Genomic DNA, 25349 nt, shown 5'->3' on the forward strand with positions numbered 1-25349 from the left:
GGGGGCGCTGAGGCGTAGATAGGAGCACAAGAATGGTGGCCCTAGACCCTTCCAGACCCCAACGGGAGCCCAAAACACATGACGTCCAATTCCCAATTAAGTAGTGGCCGCCAAATAAGTGGTCCACGGAGACTGTCATTTCTATGCAAATTAAGCGCTCAAATGAGTTGAAAGTTACATCAATGTGTTCAGTTGAGTGTGCCAAGTACAGTAGATGTGTTTAATTGACAATAAATGTTAATTATCATCCATAAACACTGACTCCATGGACCACTTATTTGGCACCCATTACTTCAATGAGAAGTGGGACGTCTGTGTTTTGGGCTCCCGTTCGTACCGTGATTCCCCGAATGACTTGAAATTTTGCACAGTGGCTCGTGGGGGCCCCTTGAGCGGCATACCCAAAGGGCGTGGCCCTAGTGCGTAGGGAAAAAAAATGGAATGTCGCAGAGCTCCGCGATTCGGGGCCCCGAGTTGGGGGCCCACTGAGCCTCGGGATCTCAGATCTCAAGATCCAACGACCTTCCGTGTCCGAACGGGGGCGGTCCGTAAAATTAGTGGGTAATCGGACAAATAGTGGTTCCGTGGGAGGGGGCGTGGCCTGGGGGGGGTCAGCGGGGGTCCTGGGGTCATTTGCCCACTTTAGTGGGTAATTGGACAAATAGTGGGTTCGTGGATGTGGGGGGGGGGTACGGTGGGTGGGGGGGGGGGTCCTGGGGTCATTTGCCCAACTTAGTGGGTAATCGGACAAATAGTGGGTTCGTGGATGTGGGGGGGGGGGGGGGGGGTCAGAGGGGCCCCGGGAATCGGGGGTAAGTGCGAAAGCGTCCAATGGCAGCCTAAACCAATGGCCCGAGATCCCATTGAACTAATGGGGCCGTGGACCTGGTGGTGGAGCCACACTGTGGGCGAAGGCAGTACTGCATCTGTGGGCCTCATACTTGGGGGGGCTCCCGTCCGGCCCCCGGTGGGGTCAGGCCCCCCGAAATCCCGATCAGGGTCATCGAGCGGCCGGGGAGGGTCGTCGGGCGTCGTCGGCCGGACCCCCAAAAATTTCGGGGGGGCGGCGCGCAGCGTCCGAGAACAGCCTACCGCGAACCCACTTTATAATGGACCGTTTGGACGCTCTGATAATTTCTGAGCTACCTAGAGAAAGATAGCCCGCGAGAGCATCTTCCACCCGCGGCATCGTCCCGTATCCAGCTTCACGCGCCCCCAGGACATTAGAATAGTCCAATACAGGGGGATTGGAAACGCGCGCTGAATACGGCTTTTTCCAAGACTTGCACAACTCATTGTGCAGGTCCAGGAAAAAAGGCAAGCCTCGGCGAGGCGTTTGAGCCCGGCGTGAAAGGAATCGGTCATCCAGCCTGCTTGGTGGCTGGATTTCCTCATTTTCCTGTGGCCAATCGATTCTTAATTTGGCCACCGCACGGGTCAAAACCTCGACCAGTTCCTCTTGAGCGGGTGGGTGAAGTGGCGACTCATATGGTGGTTCACCACCCGCTTCGATGTCCACCTCATCTGGTTCCTCAGAACCAGAGAGAATGAACACCGGATTCTCCACCCCGGGGGAAGAAGCCGCAGCGCGGGCTTCCACACGGGGAGGGAGAATCTCGGAATCGTCAGACGAAGTTTGGGAAGGTGCCTCAGCAGTCCCAAACCTGTCTGACAGATCCCGCTGTGAGCCCCAGGATCTGCGACGCCGAGCCGCCTCGGCGACTGCGGGTCCAGAACCAGAGGGCTCACGAGGCTGGCCGGCCTCATCAAACACGGCCAGCCGAGAGCGCAAGAGCCTGAGTGTGAGCCGCTCACAATGATCCCTCGAGAGCCGCCCGAGCATGCTCAACACCCAGGCACTGTACACAAAGCGAGTGTGTGTCCGAGCCCGACATATAACGGGGACACGGATGCACACACTGCTTAAAGTCTCTTGCAGTCGCCATTTCACACACACTTTTTCTCTCTCTCACAACGTACAACAATAAATAGACAGACAGATTTCACAAAGAGCGCTATGCTGAAGAGCGATAACTGCCATTACTATGCTCGGGATCCCCTTTATGTATCTTCCGGGTATGCTGTCATAGTTACGTCATGACGCAACACCAATCAGGATTGGCCTGATTTCATTCATACTTCAGACGCGCTGTTGCTTAGGGAGTGTCCCCAAATTCGTCGTTCCGATGCAGTGGGAGTTCCCTCGAAAGGGAACTTATATTTACACACTTAAATGTAAGCGCCCATTGTGCATGTTTACCTCGAGTCACCAAGTGTTTGTTTGTTTGTTGGTTGTTTTTTTCCCCTATCTAATGAAAGTTGTCATTAAAGGAGATCTCCTTCGACATCTGTGTGAAGGATGACTTTGGAGACATTGTCCAGGTGAAACTTGAAAAGGAGAAACACTTAGTCAATGTTCAGTGGTTTTGTGAGAATATCAAAGTGAAAGCACCCTCTGGAAAATGCTTTGAGTTCCCCTGTTATCTCTGGATAGCAGACGATGAAGTGATTATCCGAGAAGGCACTGGTACGTGCGGACTCACTTTGTTCTTTATCCAGTTTTAAAAGAAGCATTATTATTATTCAGTTTTATTATTATTTTTTAAATGTTAAAATTCAGTTGTTCAGCTGTTATTGAGTCATTTCTTAAATGCTGTCCTTTCTATGTGTGAAATGTGTGCTATGTATTTCTTTGTGTGTTCCTTTAGCTCGATTGCCTCAGGATGACCCTGAATGGCTTAAAAAGCAAAGACGAGAGGAACTGGAATCTACACAGAAAATATTCAGGTTTGAAAAAATAATTACAGTGTTGTTGCATTCTTTTTCTTTATTACTTGCTAGATATAGTTCAATGTCAGAGTGTGTGTGTGTGTGTGTGGGGGGGGGGGGGGGTATGGGGGGGTATGGGGTATAACAATGTTTATAATTTCACATTAAACCAGAAACACCTGAAAACGTTTTTATTAGACATTTGCACTATTTTAAATATATTTTAAGTTTCATATTGTTTCATTTCACGTTTGATTGAACCAGGAACAGGCTGAAGACTCAGGAGATCAAAATACAAACTTAAACTTTAATAATGATACTCAGGAACAAGCACAAAAACAGGGAAACATACTGTAACCTAACAGACTAACATAAATAACAGGCTAACATAACAGGCTAACATTCATAACAGGCTAAATTACATTACAGAATAACAAACATAACAGGCTAACATACATATCAGGCTTACAAACATAACAGGCTAACAAATATAACAGGCTAACATACATAACAGGCTAACAAACAAAACAGGCTAACATACATAACAGGCTAACATACATAACAGGCTAACGTACATAACAGGCTAACATACATAACGTCTTGGTTACGTATGTAACCCTCGTTCCCTGAAGGAGGGAACGGAGACGTACGTCGGAACTGATCAGACCAGAGACCAGTCTACTTCGAGTGTATTAGAAACGAGCCAATTGTATTGGCATGCCGTCCACGCACCGCCCCGCACCGCGGGTTTAAATACGGAAGTGGAGTACCGCATATTGCTTTTCCAACTGAGGAGCCGAAGAAGTGACTCGGCCCTCCAGCGGAAGCACAGCACCTGGCGACGGGATGTACGTCTCCGTTCCCTCCTTCAGGGAACGAGGGTTACATACGTAACCGAGACGTTCCCTTTCAGTCGGTCACGTTTGATGTACGTCGGAACTGACAGACGTATTGGGATCCCTACCAACACGCCAGGGATGCTGGCCCTTCCAGCGCCCTGCCTGAGCTCGCTGGACCACTCCTATGTTAGAGTGGGAGTCAGGGCTCCCGGCAGGGAAGGACAGTCACTGCTGTTCCTGCAAGACCCACTCAGCGTGACTACTGGATAATGCTGGGAAGCGTGCCCGTCTCAGGGAGATGGAACGCTGCGGAGCCACGTCCTCCAAGGGAGGAGAGGTGGAATACTCATAAGGACTAACCTATCAGGGTAGTGCAACATATGGCAGTCTCTGGGGTGGATCCAACCTGGTCCCAGGGGGGAAAGAACACACCCAGAGATGACAGAGCAGGGCTCAAGGGAAAAGCAGGGCTAGCCGAGTAGGGTAGCAGGTACCGTGGAAATACACACATGGGGTCGCCGTGAGGGGACCAACACATATGGAAACCAGCCTACACACACGTACCACAAGCATACGGGTGCAGGCCTGGCGTCAGACGGCCGCAATGTCTGACACCAAAGGGGTGACGGAGGAGCTCGACAGGGTTCACCATTTCTGGGGAACACAACTGGAGAAGATAAACGCACAAATCCGGCCATAGGCGGGAGTGGCGTAGCAAGCCGACACAGGAACGGGTACTTTGCGTCTACCGGCCGTTGGAGGCGAGTACACAGGAAGAAACCGGCTCCACACGGAGGCTATAGAATCTAGCAAACGTGGTAGGTGTTGAGCCCGCAGCTCAACAGATGTCTGTCAGCGAGGCGCCTTGAGCCAGTGCCCAGGAGGAAGCTACACTTCTTGCACCAAGACGATAGCATCCACTATCCAGTGGGCTAACCTCTGCTTGGAGACAGCCTTTCCATTCTGCTGGCCTCCGTAACAGACAAAGAGCTGCTCTGAGGTCCTAAAGCTTTGTGTCTGGTCAACGTAAGTGCGAAGAGCGCGGACGGGACATAAAGCCAGGGCTGGGTCTGCCTCCTCTGAGGGCAGCGCTTGCAGGTTCACCACCTGGTCCCGAAATGGAGTGGTAGGAACCTTGGGCACGTATCCGGGCCGGGGTCTCAGGATGACGTGAGAGTTACCGGGCCCGAATTCTAGGCACGATTTGTTGACCGAAAGCGCATGCAGGTCCCCCACCCTCTTGATTGAGGCCAATGCAGTCTGGAGTACCGTCTTCATAGACAGGATTTTTAACTTAACGGACTGCAAAGGCTCAAACGGAGGGCCCTGAAGTGCTCTGAGCACCAGGGCTAAGTCCCAAGAGGGTAAAGAGATAGAACGAGGAGGATTTAGTCTCCTCGCACCTCTGAGGAACCTGACGATTAAGTCGTGCTTCCCTAAGGATTTACCTTCAACTACATCGTGATATGCCGCTATTGCTGCAACGTACACTTTCAGGGTGGAGGGAGACAGCTTTCGCTCCAACCCATCTTGTAGGAAAGAAAGCACAACATTAACCCTTTAAGACCTAAGGGTATTTTTACAATTAATTTTCCGCCTGGTGTTATTTACTAAAAAAGCTTGTAAAACATCAACCCTGTTGTGCACAGACAATTGACACACCTCTTTTTTTTCAAGACAAGTTGCTCTGTCAGTATATTTGTGTTGCATTGATGTCACCTGAATGTAAAATAAGTTATGGGACCATAAAGACAAATGAAAACATAAAACGGAAATTGAATCACTCAAATATTTATTGAAAACACACACAAATAAATAAAAGTTAAGCATATTTCCTCTGGAAAACAGTTTGTTCAAGTCTTTAGAGTCCTGGAACTCAGGAATAAACATGATAACTTAAACAGAACCAAAACTATTTACATTTTTCCAAAAAAAGTCCAGGCGCTTTTGGCCTCTTTGGATTTTGGATATTTACTGGTGCCAAGCCTCAAAACAGTTCCTATCAGGAACTTCTCCTCAAACTTTCTCCTCAAACTTTTTCCTCAAACTTTCTCCACAAAACTACTAAAAACTGCAGCGCCTCTCTCTCTCTCTCCTCAACACTAGCCGTGCGTCTCTCTCTCTCCACAATAAAAGAGCTGTGGTTCCTGCGTAATGACGCACACCAACGTGGATGACGGATCAGCCTGTCATTGGTCAAACCCTCATCCAAAATGGCAGCTAGCATCGCGCTAGCGGCAAAAATGACGGAAAATGTATAAATTATGGACATCAAGTGGATATATCTTGGATGTAAGCGTTTTGATTTATTGCTGAACAACTCCAAAAAGATGCACATGTTCCAGGCTGGATAGAAAACCTTCTGTAAAGGCTACAAAGACACCAAAGACACCGCCGTGATGGCTAGCTCGTTAGCTTTCTGCTGGAAAAAACGGTAAGAAAATCGATAAAAGTTTCATGAAATAATATAGATATTTATCGGAGGTGCCGTGTGACGTCGTGGGCGATGCCGTCGGGCTCTGAGGGTTAATCGAACACTTCTGGGGGTCTTCGCAGCGAGAAGAACGCCACTCAACGAACAGGTTCCACTTCAGAGCATAGAGGCACCTCGTAGAGGGGACTCTAGCTGAAGTGATGGTGTCTACCACTGCCTGTGGCAGGCCACCTAGAACCTCCGCGTCCCATCCAGGGACCAGACATGGAGTTTCCAGAGGTCTGGACGCGGGTGCCATAGAGTGCCCCCTCCCTGAGAATGAAGGTCCTTCCTCAGGGGAATCGGCCAGGACGGGGCTGTCGCGAGGAGAGTGAGTTCGGCGAACCAGGTCCGGTTGGGCCAGTAGGGCGCAACTAGCAAGACCTGCTCCTCGCCCTCCCTGACCTTGCACAGAGTCTGTGCTAGAAGGCTCACTGGGGGAAACACATATTTGCGTAGGTCCCGGGGCCAGCTGTGCGCCAGTGCATCTGTGCCGAGGGTACCCCCATTCAGGGAATTCAAAAAGGGTACCCCCATTCAAAAAGGTCCCACATCAGCTGGACGCTCCGGGGGTGGAGTCGCCACTCTCCCGGAAGTGGACACTGATGAGAGAGCTTTTCGGCTTTCTGGTTCAGCGCACAAGGAATGTGAATGGCACGAAGCGACCTCAGATGCTTCTGACTCCACAGGAGGAGGTGGCGGGCGAGTTGGAGCATGCGACGGGAGCGCAGACCACCCTGACGGTTGATGTACGCAACGGCCGCAGTGCTGTCCATGCAGACCAGTATGTGTTTGTGCTGAAGCAGCTTCTTGAAGCGACTTAGCGCAAGACGTACTGCCATTAACTCCAGGCAATTGATATGCCAATGCAGCTGGAGCCCCATCCACAGACCCGAGACTGCATGCCCGTTGTACATGGCCCCCCAACCCGTGAATACCACATGCCTGGACACCTGTCTTAAGGGCACTCCGGCCCTTAAGAACGAGGGGTCGGACCAAGGGTTGAGGGTTTGGCGACAGTATGGGGTAACTGGGACCCGATACTGGCCGCTCTGCCAGCCACGCCCACCTCGGGACTCGGTCGTGTAGTCAGCGCTGAAGCGGTCTCATATGAAGCAACACACAGCACACAGCCGGCTTGAGCCTCTCTTGGCCTAGGGACAAAGGAAACTGCTCTAAGAACGTGGGTACCGAAACCGAAAAATATATTCTCCCCCCGGTCCTCCTCCAGGGGTGGGAGGGGTGCGGACACCGAATCCCTGAGCAGTTCCCCTCTTGCTGGGCTGCCCGTTTTAGGGCCGCTTGCCCTTGTGCTTGCCAGCAGATTTTGCGGGACCCTGGACGGGTTGGGCGCCTCCCTGCGCCCGGCCACCTGCTGCCTGGGTGGAGGCTGCTGCTGCTTGGCTTAGCAGGGGCGGAGGCGGACGCAGGGAGACACCCTCGGTGACAAGCAGATGGAGGTGCTGCGGACGAGGACTGGGTGGAGGCAGCAGCTGGTCGTTGTGGCAGGAAGTTTTTTTTTTTTTTAAACCTCCATCTGCTTCTGGGCCACCAAGAACTGCTGGGCGCAGTTCTCGATGACGTCGCCGAAGAGGCCAGCCTGACAGACCGGGGCGTTGAGGAACCAAATTTTGTCGGGCTCACGCATATCTGCCAGGTTAGCCCCAGCTTTCTGGACCACTAGTGTGGACATCGCCTGACCCAGGGAGCGTGCAGTGACTTCCGTCACCCGGAGGGCGACGTCCATCACAACACGCAGTTCCTGCATAACCCCTGGGTCGGGACTACCCTCGTGCATGCAGGACAGAGGGCAGTGAGAGAGGGAAAAAACTTAAACATATTACGGCCCTTTTAGTGTTCCATATTTTGGCACCAAATAGTTCCACACTGCTAAGTTTTTCCAATGCACATCCGGGCAGCCACCCCAGAAAGCATGGCTGTCAACTCTGAATCTGATTCAGCATGAGCACACTATTATAGTGGGAAACTCAGCATTATAATTTCCAGCGCATAACAGCCCTCTCTCTGATGCAGCAATTGACATCTGTCCTCCGCCAGAGCCCCAAATGAAACGCTAGGTCCCTCCTTTTTTCAAAAAAGGACCAGTAATCCCATCTGTAAGCTACCAGCAGGCATGTGGGACAATGAGCGTGGCTGTCCGACTTGACGGCACATGGCGCGCTGAACACTCAAGCCTCCAAGAAAGAGGCACGGTGAACAACGCGCCGACATGGTCATGTTCTCATAAGGGAACATGAACCACCCACGAACAAAGTCTCAGCATGCTTGTGATGCGATAGAGGAGTGGGGGCCCACAGGGAATGTACCCGGCGGGGAAGCCCCACTATAATCCACAGGCCACCAAGGCTTATTAGCCAAAGTAGACCTTTTCTGGTGCACCAGAAAAGGAACTAGATCGGGCAATAAGCAAAGGGACTCAACCCCGTTTAAGGTTTCACAGTCTCGACCGTGCACCAGATGACCGAGTGGCGCGCTGAATGCTCGAGCACGAACAACGCGCTGACGTGACCACGTTCTCCTGGGAGAACACGGATCACCCACAAACGCAATCTCACATGTTTATATGCGAGAGAGATCGTGGCCGTCAAATGAGGACAGGAAACAACCGCATCCAGAAACACACGTTTGAATGACATCTTGAAAAAGACGCAGGGTCAAACCGTGTTGCTCTTTTTAGAAGGAAATGCTCTTTTAGAAGTGCTGAAGCACTCAGGGAGATGACCGCGGCTCACAGCAGTCCGATTGCAAGCCTGCGTGTGAGCACTCAAGAACGGAAACGCCCAGCCAACCAACACAGGAACAAGTGTATGTTGCAGCGGCCGCTCGCTGACTCCCGCCGTCACACCAGCACCCAGGTAAGAGAGCGATCCTCCTCGAGACTCGTTTAAACACTCTTCGCAGAAACAGCTTGATACAGCAAACCGTTCGGCTCCGAAGTTAAAAGTAATATGCGGTACTCCACTTCCGTATTTATACCCGCGGTGCGTGGACCGCATGCCAATACAATTGGCTCGTTTCTAATACACTCGAATTAGACTGGTCTCTGAAGACAGATCCCAATTTGTCGGTCAGTTCCGACGTACGTCGAACGTGACCGACTGAAAGGGAACAGGCTAACATACATAACAGGCTAATAAACATAACAGGCTAACATACATTACAGAATAACAAACATAACAGGCTAACATACATAACAGGCTAACAAACATAACAGGCTAACAAATATAACAGGCTAACATACATAACAGGCTAAAAAACATAACTTTTTAAAATCAAACCCAGAATCATTACAATTGATGTTTTGTGAAAGAAAAAAGAGAAAAAGAGAAAAAACACAAGGCAGCTGCAAATGTCTTATAATTGTTTATACATATTAAATCAGGCTGTAAAAAAATTTAATCTAAATGTAATTCTTAGTGTCTGTCATGTACCAATAGCAAATAATTAATTGGTAACACTTGTCTGCATCCTGATTTCTGATGTTTGTCTCCAGGCCTCTAGAGGTCCCCTGTGTTCCCCTCTGCCTTAGTTCTTCCTCGTGTGTCCTTGTTAACGTTGTCCAGGTCACCTGTGCCTTGTTTCCCCTAGAGTATTTATGCTGCCTTCACGTTAGGGGTGTAACGGATCGCAGTTGATCTGTGATCCGTACGGATCACGACCCACGGTTCGGCACGCACGTGACCCGCGGATTTATTGTGCTTTTTTTTTTTTTTTTACTTGTGGATTAATCTGAATTGTTTAGCGATCGCAGACTTAAATACAGTTTTTCTGGCGATATTGCTTTTTAAGTGATCTCGTTCCTTTAAACTCGATGCGGAGTTTCAGAGAAACACATGTGTTCACGTGAACAGGGCATATTCATCAGTCAACAGTGGTTATCGGAGAAGCTGAAGAACTTGAAAAGCCTCCCGCATCATTCAAATCGCGTGTATGGGAGCATTTTGGCTTCCCCGTAAAATATAATGATGACGGAAGAAGGGTGTGGACAAAACTGTAACATTATGTAGGCACTGTGGCACGAGAAAGCCGCATGAAAGTGGCGTATACATCGAGAATGGCACCTGCTGACGCCCGTTTCACTCCGTTTGCAGTGCGTATGCAGTGTGTATTTTTCCGTACCCATGTTAACGGATACAGCTTTCACTGCACGAGGCTTCGGTCCGTCAGTGTGTGCAGGAGCGCGTGGCCATACAGCTGTGCTGATCGTTTCCGCACAGAGTCTATTTTTTGATGTGCTGGCGCTGAATTAAAGTGACAGCGCATTCGCATTAAAACAAACATGTATCGATGCGAAAATCTAGTAATTCCACCACAGATGCATATAATGTAACGTCTACTCGGTTTTAAAGTCAACACATGGCTTTTTGCCTCGAGTAAAGCAAGGAAAACGGCCTTTAAGTAAACAAGGAGAAATAATGGAGAGCACCTGTCCTTTCTTGGAGGTGGAAAAACAAAGTTCTTTATGACCTGCAGGATTTCTTGTAAAAAGATTTAAAAACAAAAGAAAAGCGTAGTTTTAATTAAAAATTTTTTTTATTTTAACATAGTCTATCGTCTGTTTTGCAATTTGCATGAGCAACGTAATATATACATCTAAAATAGGTATTAGGCTATATAAATACAAAATTAAACGTTGTTTAAGTGTAGTGCGTTTAAACATGATATCTATAAAATAGTGTATAGGCCTACAAAGGGAACGTCTCGGTTACGGATGTAACCCGCGTTCCCTGAGGAGGGAACGGAGACGTAACGTTAGTGACTAACGAATGGGGGTTTCGCTTAGAAGCCTATCAACTTCGAGTTTAGAGAAAACGCCCAATGGCGTGCCAATGCCATGGGGCATGCGGAATTTGCATACGTAACTCCGCCTCACTGTGTGAGTATATAAGGAAGTACGAGGCAATATCGCATTATGTTACCTGCTTGAGGAGCCAAGACTGAACTCCTGCGTTCCAGGTAGCACAGCTGATGTGGCAAGGGGACGTTACGTCTCCGTTCCCTCCTCAGGGAACGAGGGTTACATCCGTAACCCAGACGTTCCCTTTCGTTCAGTCACTACGACGTAACGTTAGTGACTAACGAATGGGGGTCCCAATATAATCCCGCCACTCAGCTGTCTTCCAGCGCCCTGCGTAAGTGTGAGTACCCTGTCGTAAGACTAATACGGACGAAGGACTCCCACTTAACACAGGAATACCAAGGTACACTGGGAAGCATATCCCAGTGAGGGAATGCCAAAATGCCTACCCGTGGGGAGGACTTAAGAGACACATATGACCCGCTAAGGGCTGCATATGGAAGATCTCTAGGGTACCAGCCGAAGGTGGATTTTTAACCCTAGGGGTGGCGGGGACACGCCAAGGGAAGAAACCCGCTCACTGCGGAGACTTACGGTGAAATACACATGTGGGGGTCGCCGGAGGGAACCATGCACATGGGGCACCTGGCCGGACATGAGGGTCTGGGCTCGAAAGGGCAGACAGAACTGATGTCGGCGTCGACAGTGCTGGAGGAGCTCAGGGCTCTCGGGGAGCTCACCTGAGGAAATATCGCACGTATCCAGTCCGTGGAGCAAGCGAAGACACCTGAGCCTGGCCCATCACCGGCCCCTCGGGGGGGCGAGTACATAGTCGGACACTAGCTCCACTCTGAGATTGTAGAATCTGGCGAATGTGTTGGGTGTCGCCCAGCCTGCAGCTCTGCAGATGTCTGCTAGCGAGGCGCCATGCGCTAGAGCCCAAGAGGAGGCCACACTCCGGGTGGAGTGTGCCTTCACACCAAGGGGACATGGTCGACCTTGCTGCTGGTAAGCCAAAGCAATGGTGTCCACTATCCAGTGAGACAGCCTTTGCTTTGAGAGAGCACTTCCCTTCCGCTCTCCACCATAACAGACAAAGAGCTGGTCTGAGGTCCTGAAACACTGCGTCATGTCTATGTAGGCGCGGAGGGCGCGTACTGGACAGAGCAATGCCAAGGCTGGGTCTGCCTCCTCCAAAGGCAGCACTTGCAGGTTCACCACCTGGTCCTTAAACGGAGTGGTGGGAACCTTGGGCACATATCCAGGCCGGGGTCTCAGGATCACGTGAGAGTTAGCCGGCCCGAATTCCAGGCACGCTTTGTCAACTGAAAATGCCTGCAGGTCCCCGACCCTCTTAACTGAGGCCAATGCGGTCAGCAGAGCCGTCTTCATAGACAGGAACTTAATATCAACCGACCGCAAAGGCTCAAAGGGAGGTCTCTGCAGAGCAGTTAACACTACTGCGAGGTCCCAAGAGGGTACGAGAGGAGAGCGAGGAGGATTCAGTCTACTGGCTCCCCTCAGGAACCTGATGACCAGGTCGTGCTGACTTACCTTTTTGTTCTCCAAGAGATCGTGGTGGGCAGATATTGCGGCCACATATACTTTGAGGGTGGAGGGAGACAGCCTTCGCTCCAGCCGCTCTTGGAGAAACTCAAGCATGGACCCGATCGGGCATTTCCAGGGGTCTTCTTGGTGGGAAGAGCACCAGGTGACGAAGAGGTTCCACTTCAACGCATAGGCATGCCGAGTGGACTCTGCCCTAGCGGAAGTGATGGTGGCGACCACCGTAGGTGGTAGGCCACTCAAACCTGCCGCGTCCCGTCTAGGAGCCACACGTGCAGCGGACGCGGGTGCCATAGGGTGCCCCGTCTCTGAGTAAGGAGGTCCGGTCTCAGAGGAATAGGCCAGGGAGGGGCTGTCGCAAGGAGTACGAGTTCGGGGAACCAGGTCCGGCCGTGCCAGTACGGGGCGACCAAAAGGACCTGCTCCTTGTCCTCCCTGATCTTGCACAGGAGCTGTGCGAGTAGGCTCACTGGGGGGAATGCATATTTGCGTAGGCCCCGCGGCCAGCTGTGCGCCAGTGCATCCGTGCCGAGCGTGCCCTCGGTCAGGGAATAGTACAGGCTGCAGTGGGAAGAGTCGTGGGAGGCAAACAGATCTACCTGTGCGTCGCCGAACTGTTCCCTAATCAGCTGAACCATCTGGGGATGGAGTCTCCATTCTCTCGGGAGAGGCTGAAACCGCGAGAGCTCGTCGGCTGCGTGGTTCAGGACTCCCGGAATATGGACAGCACGAAGGGACCTCAGGCGCTTCTGACTCCATAGAATGAGATGGCGGGCGAGTTGAGACATACGGCGGGAGCGTAGACCGCCCTGGTGGTTGATGTACGCTACTACGGCCGTGTTGTCTGTCCGGACAAGCACATGTTGGTCCCTCAGCAGCGCTCGGAAGCGGTGCAGGGCAAACCATACTGCCAGCAACTCGAGGCAATTGACATGCAGGAGGAGCTGGGGTCCTGTCCAGGAGCCCGCGGCTGCTTGTCCATTGCACATGGCACCCCAGCCCGTGGCAGAGGCATCCGTCGATACGACAACATGCCTGGAAACTCGTTCCAGACAACATGCCTGGAAAGGGCACACCGGCCCGAAGAAACTGAGGTTCGACCATGGGGTGAGCGTCTGTAAGCAGGCCCGAGTCACTTGGATCCGGAGCGTGCCAGACTGCCATGCCCATCTCGGGACTCGATCGCGTAGCCAGTGCTGAAGCGGTCTCATATGAAGCAATCCGAGCGGCGTTACTGCAGCTGCAGATGCCACATGCCCCAGGAGCCTCTGAAATAGTTTCAGTGGAACCGCACTCTTGCTCTCGATTTGACGGAGGCAAGTCAGCAGAGACTGCGCGCGCTCGCTCGAAAGCTGCGCGTACATGGCGACTGAGTCGATCTCCATACAGAGAAAAGAGATCCTCTGCACGGGGCAAAGTTTGCTCTATTCCCAGTTGACCCGAAGGCCCAGACGGGCTAAGTGGTGGAGAACCAGATCTCTGTGTCCGCAAACCTGCTCTCGAGAGTGGCCCAGTATGAGCCAGTCGTCGAGGTAGTTCAGGATGCGAACCCCGTGCTGCCGAAGGGGCGCAAGGGCTGCCTCGGCGATCTTCGTGAAGACGTGAGGGGACAGAGATAGCCCGAATGGGAGAACCGCATACTGATATGCCCGCCCCTCGAAAACAAACCGTAGGAACGGTCTGTGTCGAGGAAGGATGGAGACATGGAAGTAGGCGTCCTTCAGGTCGATCGCTGCAAACCAATCGTGAGGACGAACGCATTGGAAAAGGCGTTTCGCAGTCAACATCTTGAACGGAAGCCGGTGAAGGGATCGGTTCAAGATGCGAAGGTCCAGGATTGGTCGTAACCCACCGGTTTTCTTGGGTACAATGAAGTAGGGGCTGTAGAACCCCGACCTCATTTCGGCTGGAGGGACAGGCTCGATCGCACCCTTCGCCAGTAGAGTGGCAATCTCCGCACGCATGACGGGGGCATGGGCCCCGGTCACGGTATAGCGGACTCCCCTGTAACGGGGAGGAGCCTGCGCGAACTGAATCGCGTAGCCGAGCCTGACGGTCCAGGCAACCCAGCGGGACAGCCCCAGAAGCTGAAGCCAAGCTTCCAGAGACTGCACCAACGGGGTCATACGGACGGCAGACGTACCCTGGGTGGGGCAGCGAGGCAGCGTTACCGGCCCGGACAGGGGAGGCTGTTGGGCGTCCCGGGGTCGGGGCACGGTTAACGGCTGCGCCCTGACAGAGGAGACCAGGGAAGGACTCGCGTTCCGCTGGGGTCTGCTCTGCCAGGGGGCTGGCGACAGAGAGGGACGAGAGTGGTGAGACCCGAGGGTCGCGCACACTGCCGTCACCGATCTCTGGGGGCTCAGGGATGGGATTGTCAGTTCTTTCTTTAACCACATTAGGGTGCTGCTGACCCGGGGGCCAGCAGCTGAACAAAAGATTCTCCCCCGGCCCTCCACCGGGGGAAGGAGCGGCCCTGCCGCCGTCTCCTGGAAAGAACTGCCCATCCCTGAGCCGTCCGCATCAGGAGCGCCGCTTAGCCTGGCGTTTCTTCGCGGGCTGCGGGGCTGGAGCGGACGGGGACGCCTTCCTGCGGCTGCCTCTGCGCGGCCCGGGTGGAGGCTGCTGCTTGGGTGGCGCAGAGGTAGAGGGAGCCGCAGGAGGGCGTCCTCGGCGGCGAGCAGGCTGAGGCACCTGCGCGGGCGGTTGGGTGGAGGCAGCAGCTGACCGCCGGGGCAGGATATGTTTTATAGCCTCAGTCTGCTTCTGAGAGGCCGAGAACTGTTGGGCGAAGCTCTCGACCGCTCCGCCGAATAGCCCATCCTGGGATATGGGGGCGTTGAGGAAACGGGTTCGCTCAGCGTCGCGCATATCGGCCAGGGTGAGCCATAGGTGTCGCTCCTGGACCACATTTGTGGACATCACCTGACCCAAGGAGCGTGCGGTCACCTTCGTCGCCCGGAGAGCGAGGTCGGTGGTGGCACGCAACTCATTGCTGAGTCCTGGATCAGCCCCCCCCCTCGTGCATATCACACAGCAACTTGGCTTGGTAAGCCTGAAGAGTTGCCATGGTATGCAAAGAAGCGGCGGCCTGCCCCGCAGCTCTATAGGACTTCGCCACCAGGGATGACGAAAACCTACAGGCTTTGGAGGGGTGCTTTGGGTCACCACGCCAGGACGAAGCGCTCTGTGGACACAGTTGCATCGCAACAGAACGTTCGACTGGGGGGACCCCAGTGTACCCATGAGCCGCGGCTCCATCGAGGGAGGTGAAGGTGGAAGAGTTCGCCAAACGTTCACGGGAAGACAACGGGGACTTCCAGGAACGCGCGACCTCTTCATGCACCTCGGGGAAGAAAGGTATTGGAGGAGCGGCCGGACGGGTGTCCGGGCGCGCCGCCCCCAAAAACCAATCATCCAACCGCGAACGCTCGGGCTGAGGCGGAGGGTTCCACTCCAGTCCAAGCGCTGCGGCGGCCCGAGACAGCATGGCTGTCAATTCTGGGTCCGACTCGGGCAATGCTGGCGCACCCGAAGGTGGCAGCACAGCCGAATCATCATCCTCAGATGACTCCAGCCCACCTTGTGATGCGGCGATAGACATCACTTCCTCTTCCGCCGTGCCAAGCGCCACAGTCGGGACAGCAGGAGCCGGCCCCGATGTAGACGCCTGAGCACGGGCCGGGTCAGGTGCTTGAGAGGGGGGTGTGGGCAGAGGAACTAGCGTCGGAGCTTTGTTCCACACCGTCACCCTCAGATCACCCTGGCCACCAGCCAAAGTGCCGCCTCCGGGGGAGACCGCAGATTGGGGGGTGGCAGAGGGGACTCTCGTTCCGGCATCAGCACGAAACTCACGGAGTCTTGATCGAAGCACCGAGATGGCCAGGTTCCCGCAGAGGGAACATGAGTCATCCACAAGCGCTGCCTGAGCGTGCTGAAAGCCCAAACACGTCACGCAGCGCTCATGCCCGTCGAAAGAAAAAAGGGATCTACCGCACCCAGAAGTGCACGGACGAAACATCCTGAAAAGGACGTGTCACGTGCAAGCTCTTTTTGTGAGAGGAAACTTTTGCAGTCGATGCCGAAGCGCCCAGGGAAACACACACCAGCTGTCAGGCGGACCACTGCACAGATCAGCAGGCAGGAAGTATGCGATCACTGGAACGCGCCGTCACACCAACACCGACTGGAAAGCTGCTCGTCTCGAAGAAGCTGACAGAGTCTCAGAAGGCTGTAGGAGTGAAGAGGTAGGTACTCTTGGCTCCGAAAGCAGAAACATAATGCGATATTGCCTCGTACTTCCTTATATACTCACGCAGTGAGGCGGAGTTACGTATGCAAATTCCGCATGCCCCATGGCATTGGCACGCCATTGGGCGTTTTCTCTAAACTCGAAGTTGATAGGCTTCTAAGCGAAACCCCCATTCGTTAGTCACTAACGTTACGTCGTAGTGACTGAACGAAAGGGAACTGCAATGCTGACAAGTGTGAGAGGTCTACTCTCCCTGAGAATGTTGACATCCTAATCTTAAAAAAAAAAAGATTCAGATGGTTATTTATTTATTTTATTTTCGTTAACACCAAAAGTTCCTTGTTAACCTATAAACCATATAGGTTATGTTAACACCAAAAGTTTTCATGGAATAAATGGAAAGCAAATAAAAATAGTCTCCTCCCCCTTTTATTCTGATCCGAAAAATGATCCAATCCGTGACTCATGATCCGTAGTGCGATCCGAACCGTGAGTTTTGTGATCCGTTACACCACTACTTCAAGTGCCATCGGAATTATCGTAAATTCGAGTTTCCTAGGTAAAAATTGCACATGAACGCCCTCTGATGTCGTGTTTACCACTGGGAAGTTCGGAAATCATTTTGATATCCCAATTCCCGAGATGGGCGTGTCATAAGCTTTAAACATGGTGGCGGGGAGAACTAGACTGCTGTGGCAGCTAGGTCGTCTTGTCTGGAAATTAATGTAGTACATATTTACATGTAAGAGTAATCATATGAAGCGTATTGTATGTTTGGTACACAGCGAAAATATCCTGCATTTGACTGAAATTACAGAATCAGCAGAAAGCGGACTAACTGGAATGTTTATATGGTTGTCGGTGCATGGGACACTACATATGATGTTGGTTTTTAATAAGATTTTCCCCATAAATAGGCAAAAATAACCTGGTGTCCACCATGATTCCTGTTCACTCCGACAACAAAGCACTTGAATGCAACAAGCTCGTAATCACGACTTCTAAAGTGGGAAATAGGAAATTTCCGATAGCACGTGAAGGCAGCATTAGCTGTGTTTTTTCACTTGTTCCTCACTCAGTTTTTGAGTCTTGGCTAAGCGTGTCATGCTGTGTCCCCACTGAGTCCTTTCAAGTAGTCTCAAGCATTGTTGGGCACGTTACTTTAAAAAAGTAATTATAGTTACAAGTTACTTCTTACAAATAGTAACTGAGTTAGTAACTGAGTTACATCATTATAAAAGTAACTAATTACCAGGGAAAGTAACTACTGTGTTACTTTTTTCCCACAAATGTTCAAATATGTCAAAAAACTTGGATGCCCCCAATATTAAATATGTTCAATGAATGAATTGGACAATAAATAGAATAAATTATTAGTGGTGTCAACAATAATCGATTCGGCAATGCATCGCAATGCAGGGCATGCACGATTCAGCATCGATGCGGCTAAGTGCCATAATCAATTATGTCATCGTTTATTTTCTGGCCTTGAGTTGGACAGTAAAGTTGTGGAGTTTCAATTACTTCCGGGGTCATAACAACAACAACAATCAAGATGGCTGAAGCGGAGGGAGATTATTGATTAATTAAAACACTTATGTTCACTGCTGGAAAAAGTTGGCTGTTATTATTTCTCTATTTAATTTCAAATGGTTCTAAAGCAGAGAAGAGAAACATTTCTCATTCAAAGCACTGAAAGCAGTCTTTTCTTTTTCAGGTTTGAAAATGCCATATCCAATACCCTGTACCATTCAATTTTATTTTATTTAACCCTTAATCGCCCCTCAAGTAGGGTTTACGTTTGAGTCCCTTGGGGTCAGATAGACCCCAAACTTTTACAGAGCGATTGCATAAGGAAATATAATTTTTTTACATGGAAAACTATATATCATTTTTTTTATTTACTTCTCAACTATACATTTATGCTGTGTTTTTGTGGGTATTTGGTAGTTTTTTACCTATTTACTGCACAAATACTTAACTATGTCATAAATTGGCTCATTAAAAATCATTTTTTTATGAAAAAATCACTTGAATGATGATCTTAAATAAATATAAATAGGTTTTGGACATTGCTCTATGTGTTAGGGATAGAATACCGCCATCTGTAGGTTTGTGGAAAAACTTTAGGAATTATAGTTAAAGAGAAAGAGAGTGCAATGACCACATTATCCAATAGAGGTCCATATGGAAGTTATGCAAAAGTTAAGCTGCCTTTCATCTTTCTTTTATTTGCCCTTTTCCTCTTTCTCATGATTGTTCCATGTTGCATTTGTGCTCTAGTATTTGTCCTTCATTTATGTATGGAATTTTTTCAGATTTATGCCAGTTTTGTTGATTTTATTTGCCAGTTTCTATAAAAATGCTCTCTGTTGCAGTCACACACATGTGTGTGTTTGTGTGTGTGTGTGTGCGTGTGTGTATGAGACAGAAAGTTCGTTCTACTTTGTGTTTATGCTCTAGGACCAGACCTTGATATAAATGTGGAAATTTTCAGATTTATACTGGATTTAGTAAAAAAAATTTGACCAAAAAAGTGAAAAATTTTTATTTTTTACACTTTCCCATTCATTTTCAATGTGGGGTCAATCTGACCCCGAGGGACTTAAACGGTAAAATTTTTTTTACACACCTTTAGAACAACCAAATCAAGCCCAGATTTTTTGTGCATGTTTAGATAGATTATTTAGGAAAAGTCACCGAGTCTCATGGCCCTGAGATGAAGGGAACACTTTTAAAAAATGGAGGAAAAGTCCAGTGGGGTCAGCTGGACCCCAAGGGACGATTAAGGGTTAATGACATTTATGTAAAAGATACAGGAGAGTGATAATACACACATAGCAGCCAATAAAATCTGTTGTTCAATATCTGTTTAAACATTATTATAATTATAACTATTATTATAAAACATTGTACATTAACACTAGAATCGCCACAGGGTAAAAATTACCCATGGCTGTTTTTCAAATGTATATTTCCAATAAAATATCCAAGTCTCCCAGTCACTGACTTTTACTAAAACTGTGGTATTTACAATCCCCTGTTGTTAAAAATTGTTTAGATAAAAGCAGATTTAAAAACCAGGCATTTATACCTATAAGTGCCAGCGGGTCAAATTTACCCCTATATAATTCCTCTATTTTCGTGCTGTGTTTGAGCATCGACTTACTGTAAACAGTCACACAATGCACAGTCAAATAAAGATGTTTTGGCCTATTTGTAAATGTTCAGACTTTGGATTAATTATACATTTTTGTTCTGCAATTTTTTATTGAGTATTGTTTGCTACTGTGTTGCTATTTATTCAAGTCTGCCCGTTTCCGTGAAAAAAAAAAAAGTTTATTGGTGTTTTACTATTATTCAAATTATAAATGAAATAACTATACAAATGAATAATTAATTAGGTCAAACTGTGTGCATGAATTCGTATGTTATCCTTATCGTAAGTTGTCATATATCTTATGCAGTGCTGTGAATTATTATTGCTCTTCATAGTCTATTTAGGGTATTTTAGTTATTTAAATAACATGGGTTATTTTAATATGGGATTAATGACATTTTATTATAATATTACACCACCCAAATATGTATTTGTTTCCATCTAATTCTCGTCGTCATTGCAGGCTTGTTTAGCCTATAGTCACCAAAAAGTGATTAGTGTAGCTGCTTAAAAAAGCATAAACTGGACATCATGGTTGATGACTAAAAATAATAATTTCATGACTCAATACATTACTTTGTGAAGACAGTGGCATAAAACAGTGACATGTTACGTTTTTTAGCCGTATCAATGCAGTAATAATCTGCATGGGTAAATTTTACCCGCTGGCGGTTTTAGGTATACAGCGACCTCTGGAGGTTCTAGTGTTAATGTACACTATTGTAATGTTGCAGTGGGACAATTAAGGACATTAAGGAGTCCTTGGCAGACGGCATCATCTGTTCCTCTACTTCCCTGGCTGGGGTGAGCTTCTTTTTTGTAGAGAAGAAAGACGGGGGTCTTAGGCCTTGTATTGATTACCGGGCCCTCAACAAGCTCACGGTTCGGAATCGATACCCTCTTCCTCTGATGGCCACTGCTTTTGAGCTGCTTTAAGGGGCTTCCTTTTTTACTAAACTGGACCTTAGCAATGCTTACCATCTTGTGTGGATCCGGCAAGGGGACGAATGGAAGACAGCATTCAACACCCCCACGGGCCACTATGAATATCTGGTGATGCCATTCAGGCTCACCTATGCCCCCACAGTATTCCAAACCCTTATTAAAGACGTTCTCAGGGACATGCTCAATCTATTCATCTTTGTATATCTGGACGATATCCTCATCTTCTTGAGGTCACTGAAGGAGCATGAGGGGCATGTTATCAGAGTTCTCCAGAGACTCCTTAATAATAATCTCTACATAAAACCAGAGAAGTGTGAATCTCATGTTTCCCAGACTCAGTTTCTTGGGTTCATCGTCACTCCTGGCCATCTGGAGATGGACCCTAGGAAGGTCAAGGCAGTCCACAACTGGCCTACACCTGCCACAGTCAACAGTCAAAGAAGTTCAACGTTTCATTGGCTTTGCAAACTTCTATGGGAGGTTCATTAAGAATTTCAGCTCTGTGGTGGCTCCCTTGACGGCACTTACCAAGGGAGGAGGAACCAAGATTCACTGGGGTCCAGAGGCAGCGGGGGTCTTCGATGATCTCAAGCGGCGCTTCACTTCCGCTCCTATTCTTTCGATCCCTGACCCAGAAAGACCTTTTGTGGTGGAGGTGGATGCCTCAGAGGTGGAGGTGTGGGCTGTCCTTTTTTGATGAAAAATGAAACCCTTGTTTCTCACAGACCACAAGAACCTGGAATACCTCCAGCAGGCTAAGCGGTTGAACCCACAGCAAGCGCGATGGTCCCTGTGTTTTAATCGATTCCAGTTTCTCCTATCTTACAGACCCGGCACCAAGAATGTTAAGCCGGATGCCTGTCTCGAGCCTATTCTCCTGAAACACAAGAGAAGCCCTTGGCATTGATTATTCTGAGTTCTAGGATCGTCGCACCTCTTCAGTGGGAACTAGAAAGAGTGGTACAAGAGGCCCTTGCCCATGAGCCCGATCCAGGCGGTTGACGCCTGTACGTTCTTCTATCTGCCTGGGCCCGGGTCTTGCAGTGGGCTCATGAGTCGCCCTTGACGTGCCATCCAGGAAGTGCTCGCACCTTGGACTTCCTCGAGCAGCGGTTTTGGTGGCAATCAGGATCTGGAGACCACCTTGCGATGTATGGTGGCCAGTAATCCCACGTCTTGGGCCACCTATATCGTTTGGGCTGAATATACCCACAACACCCTCCAGTCCTCAGCCACTGGATTATCCCCCTTCGAATGCCAGTTCGGTTAGATCCCCCCATTAAATGCATCACTAATTACTCAGGTGTTACCTAGTCACTACACAGGAACTACTAGTGATCTGGACCATTATTTTAAAGTGAAAAACCATCATAGCAGTTCCTGCATAGTGACTAGGTAACCCTTGAGTGATTAGTGATGCAATTTATGAATTTATTCAGAGTAAAAAAGATGATTGATTACGTCTCAGACACACAATAATGTTCTTTATAATTCGTTAATAGTTATTAAAGGTCCCATGGCATGGCATTTTTCTATTATTTTATAATGTTTCCTGAGGTGTACTTATATTGTTAGTATGATTTTTACATCATAAAATGTCATAATTTAGAAATAAAAGGCATTTTTTCTATACTGCTGTTTGCCCTGTGGCTGAATGCCCTGTTTCAAGAGGCGTGTCTGCTGTGAGACTTCAGTAAAAACGCCCACTGTTGTGATTGGCTGACATCTTTGCATTTGAAATGAGCGGAGGGGGCGTGGTTTAACGAGGTCTACGACGCACGGACTGCTGCCAGAGAGACGGATGGACCTGAGTTCACTTCACATCAGTTCTCAGCACGTCTCAGTTCAGTGAACTGTTTTAGTTACAGCATATACTTCAGGTGATTTGTTTATTTCTAGTCGGAGGGGCTGTCACTCATGTCAGAAAGTTAGTAACTTTAGTCAATTATGGATCAGCGCTGACTTGAGACGCGAACCGTTTAGAACGATTCAGTCCGATTTGGTGAACTGGTTCGGTTCACTAAAAAGAACCGATTCAAAAGAATGATTAGTTCGCGAACCGGACATCACGGAGACGGAGCGATTGCTAACAAAGTTATTTATAGTAACTACTGAGTTGTGAGAGCGCTGTCAGTCAGCGCGAGTTTATTGTGTTTGTATCTGAGAGTTCTGAATAAACACGAGTCCCAGTCACGCCGAGTCCGTCTTCATCATTATTCTACCAACTTTGTAACACATGCAATGTACCATTACAGCAAGATGAACGAGTTAGTAAGTGTTGATTATAGCATTATTTTTAGATATGTTCCAATCATATGAAAAGCGTCAGTGAGTACACAGCGCAAGCAAAGACACAACAGCAGTCATCAAATGTAATCCAGTTTATTGTGTGGAAAGCTGGATAGCCTAGCCGGATACCCTCAAGCTTACCCCCCTTCTGCTTAATCTCACTCCGCGTTTGGTGCCTCCGTTGTGGGCCAGATGCAGTGCTGGGGGTCGGGGATGTTGAAGGCCGACCGGTCAGTGCAGCCCGAGCTTCGGCGTGCGTGAGGTTTATCTCTAAAGAGATGTGAGTCTGCCGATGTTGAGCAGAAACTCATGACTGTATGCACATTGTAGAACAGATAGACGCGACGAGGACGGACAAAAACACTGACTCACAAGATAGAAAACACGAAAACACCATTCTGTCGGGAGAGAGAGAAGCCACAGTGTGTGCACGAATAATAAATAATTAGCTACACATAAGAAATCACTGATCACAGATCAGAAGGAACTGAAAAAAGACTTCTGTTTTCATTTGTACATCCAAACACTGAGAAACTGCCTGCATTCATTCGTTCACAAGCCATGATCTCTCCAGGACAAATATAGTGCTCGCTTGGGCGTGCCAAATTCTCTGGGTGGAGGAAAGGGAGGTAACCATTCCTGTTCTGATGTCAAAACAGGAGGCTAGTCTGGCCTGTCATTTTCTCAAAGGTAGAGAAAGACAGCTAGAACTCGGTTTTACACCAATCAACATTTCTATCCACTTGGGGACAATATTCAGGCTAGGGGAACTCATATTAATGTTGAAATACCTCATAAAATGAAAATTTCATGCCATGGGACCTTTAATGAGTATAATCTCATTCAGTAATTATTGATTACTTAACAAGGTACTATCTATCTCCTAAATTTGATATTACTTACTGATTAGTTCAGCTTGTTTCTATATTAGTTAGTAGTGGTACCTTAAGTGTTAATGTAGTACTACTCACTAGTCCTGCATTACTTCCTGCATAGTTACCCATAAATGACGGACCATTATTCTAAAGTGTTCCCAATTAATTCAGTTAATCCAAACAATTAAGTAACAATAACATAAACAAACTGTGCACAAACAATACCGGACAATGAGGAACAGAAAACAGAGCGCATAAATACACAAGATAACAAACTAAAAGACTAACAGGTGTGATGATAGAATCAGTGTCCATAGAAACAGATTAGTGGCGGGAAACTAACGATAAACAAACTAAAAGTCCATGAAAGTGATACTCAGTGTACATGATGTCCAAGTCAATGTTGTCATTTTTCTTGTTGAAGGTGGAGTGAGGGGATCCCAGGCTACCCTATGTGCTTAGAGGGCGAAGTTCCTCCAGAAGTTCGGTTTGATGCAGATAAATCTTCAAGCTTTAAATGGAATTCCGTGAAAGCGTAAGTTTGGGGGAATGTGTCATGGCCACAGTCCTTGTTGATTTGATACAGAATTGTTGATACTGAGTTTTCCAGAATTAAATTTAGAATAAATACAGTACCATGCAATTAGTGGTCATGTCTATAATAATACTCTATGCATTCTGTTTCAGGGCTGTGGATGCCGTTGTTCTAATGTTAGAAAACTGCATACATCCCTTAAAAGACCTGGCAGATTTTGAAAAGATATTGGAAGATTTTGAAAAGATATTGGAAGATTTTAAAATCGATAACAATCTAAGTTGGATTATTTCTCCCTTTGTCAAGAATGTTTTTTTGTTTTTGTTTTTTTGTTTCTTAATTTAAACAAAAAACTATATATCAATTTCCCTCTTTGAAATCTGGACAGGGTCCGTGAGACAATACTGGAGTAAGGATTACATGTTTGGCTATCAGTTTCTGAATGGCTGCAATCCTGTCATGATCAGGAAGTGTGTGGAACTTCCGGACAATTTTCCAGTCACACATGAGATGGTGGAGGGCTTTCTGAAGAGAGGTGTCACACTACAAGAAGAATTAAAGGTCAGAAACATTAAGACATTCATCACTTGAGTTGGTCAAATCCAAGACTTGCTTGTATAGTGACATCCTTAACATCATTTAGTTGACCATTTGTTCTATTTGTTCATCTTGTATTTACAGGCAGGAAACATCTACATAGCAGATTATAAAATATTGGATGGAGTGCCAACATCCAGCTCTCAGCTCTATTTGGCTGCACCCATCTGCCTGCTGTACAAGAACAGATTGGACAAAACTGTGCCGATTGCCATTCAGGTATCTGTCCC

At 48.5% G+C, this 25349-nt stretch overlaps 1 protein-coding gene across 1 annotated transcript in view; it reads left to right on the forward strand.

The window, feature by feature from the left end:
* Window positions 1-25349, forward strand: part of LOC307119562 (polyunsaturated fatty acid 5-lipoxygenase-like) — a 58642-nt gene that overhangs the window by 14438 nt on the left and 18855 nt on the right. The window contains exons 2-7 of the mRNA XM_079805904.1: window positions 2332-2527; window positions 2709-2787; window positions 24412-24522; window positions 24675-24802; window positions 24911-25083; window positions 25204-25338. Of these exons, the coding sequence (XP_079662030.1) occupies window positions 2332-2527; window positions 2709-2787; window positions 24412-24522; window positions 24675-24802; window positions 24911-25083; window positions 25204-25338 (822 nt within the window). The remainder of the gene's footprint in view (window positions 1-2331; window positions 2528-2708; window positions 2788-24411; window positions 24523-24674; window positions 24803-24910; window positions 25084-25203; window positions 25339-25349) is intronic.

This window comes from Gobio gobio (assembly GCF_949357685.1).
Source record: "Gobio gobio genome assembly, chromosome: 2".
Lineage (NCBI taxonomy): Eukaryota > Metazoa > Chordata > Actinopteri > Cypriniformes > Gobionidae > Gobio > Gobio gobio.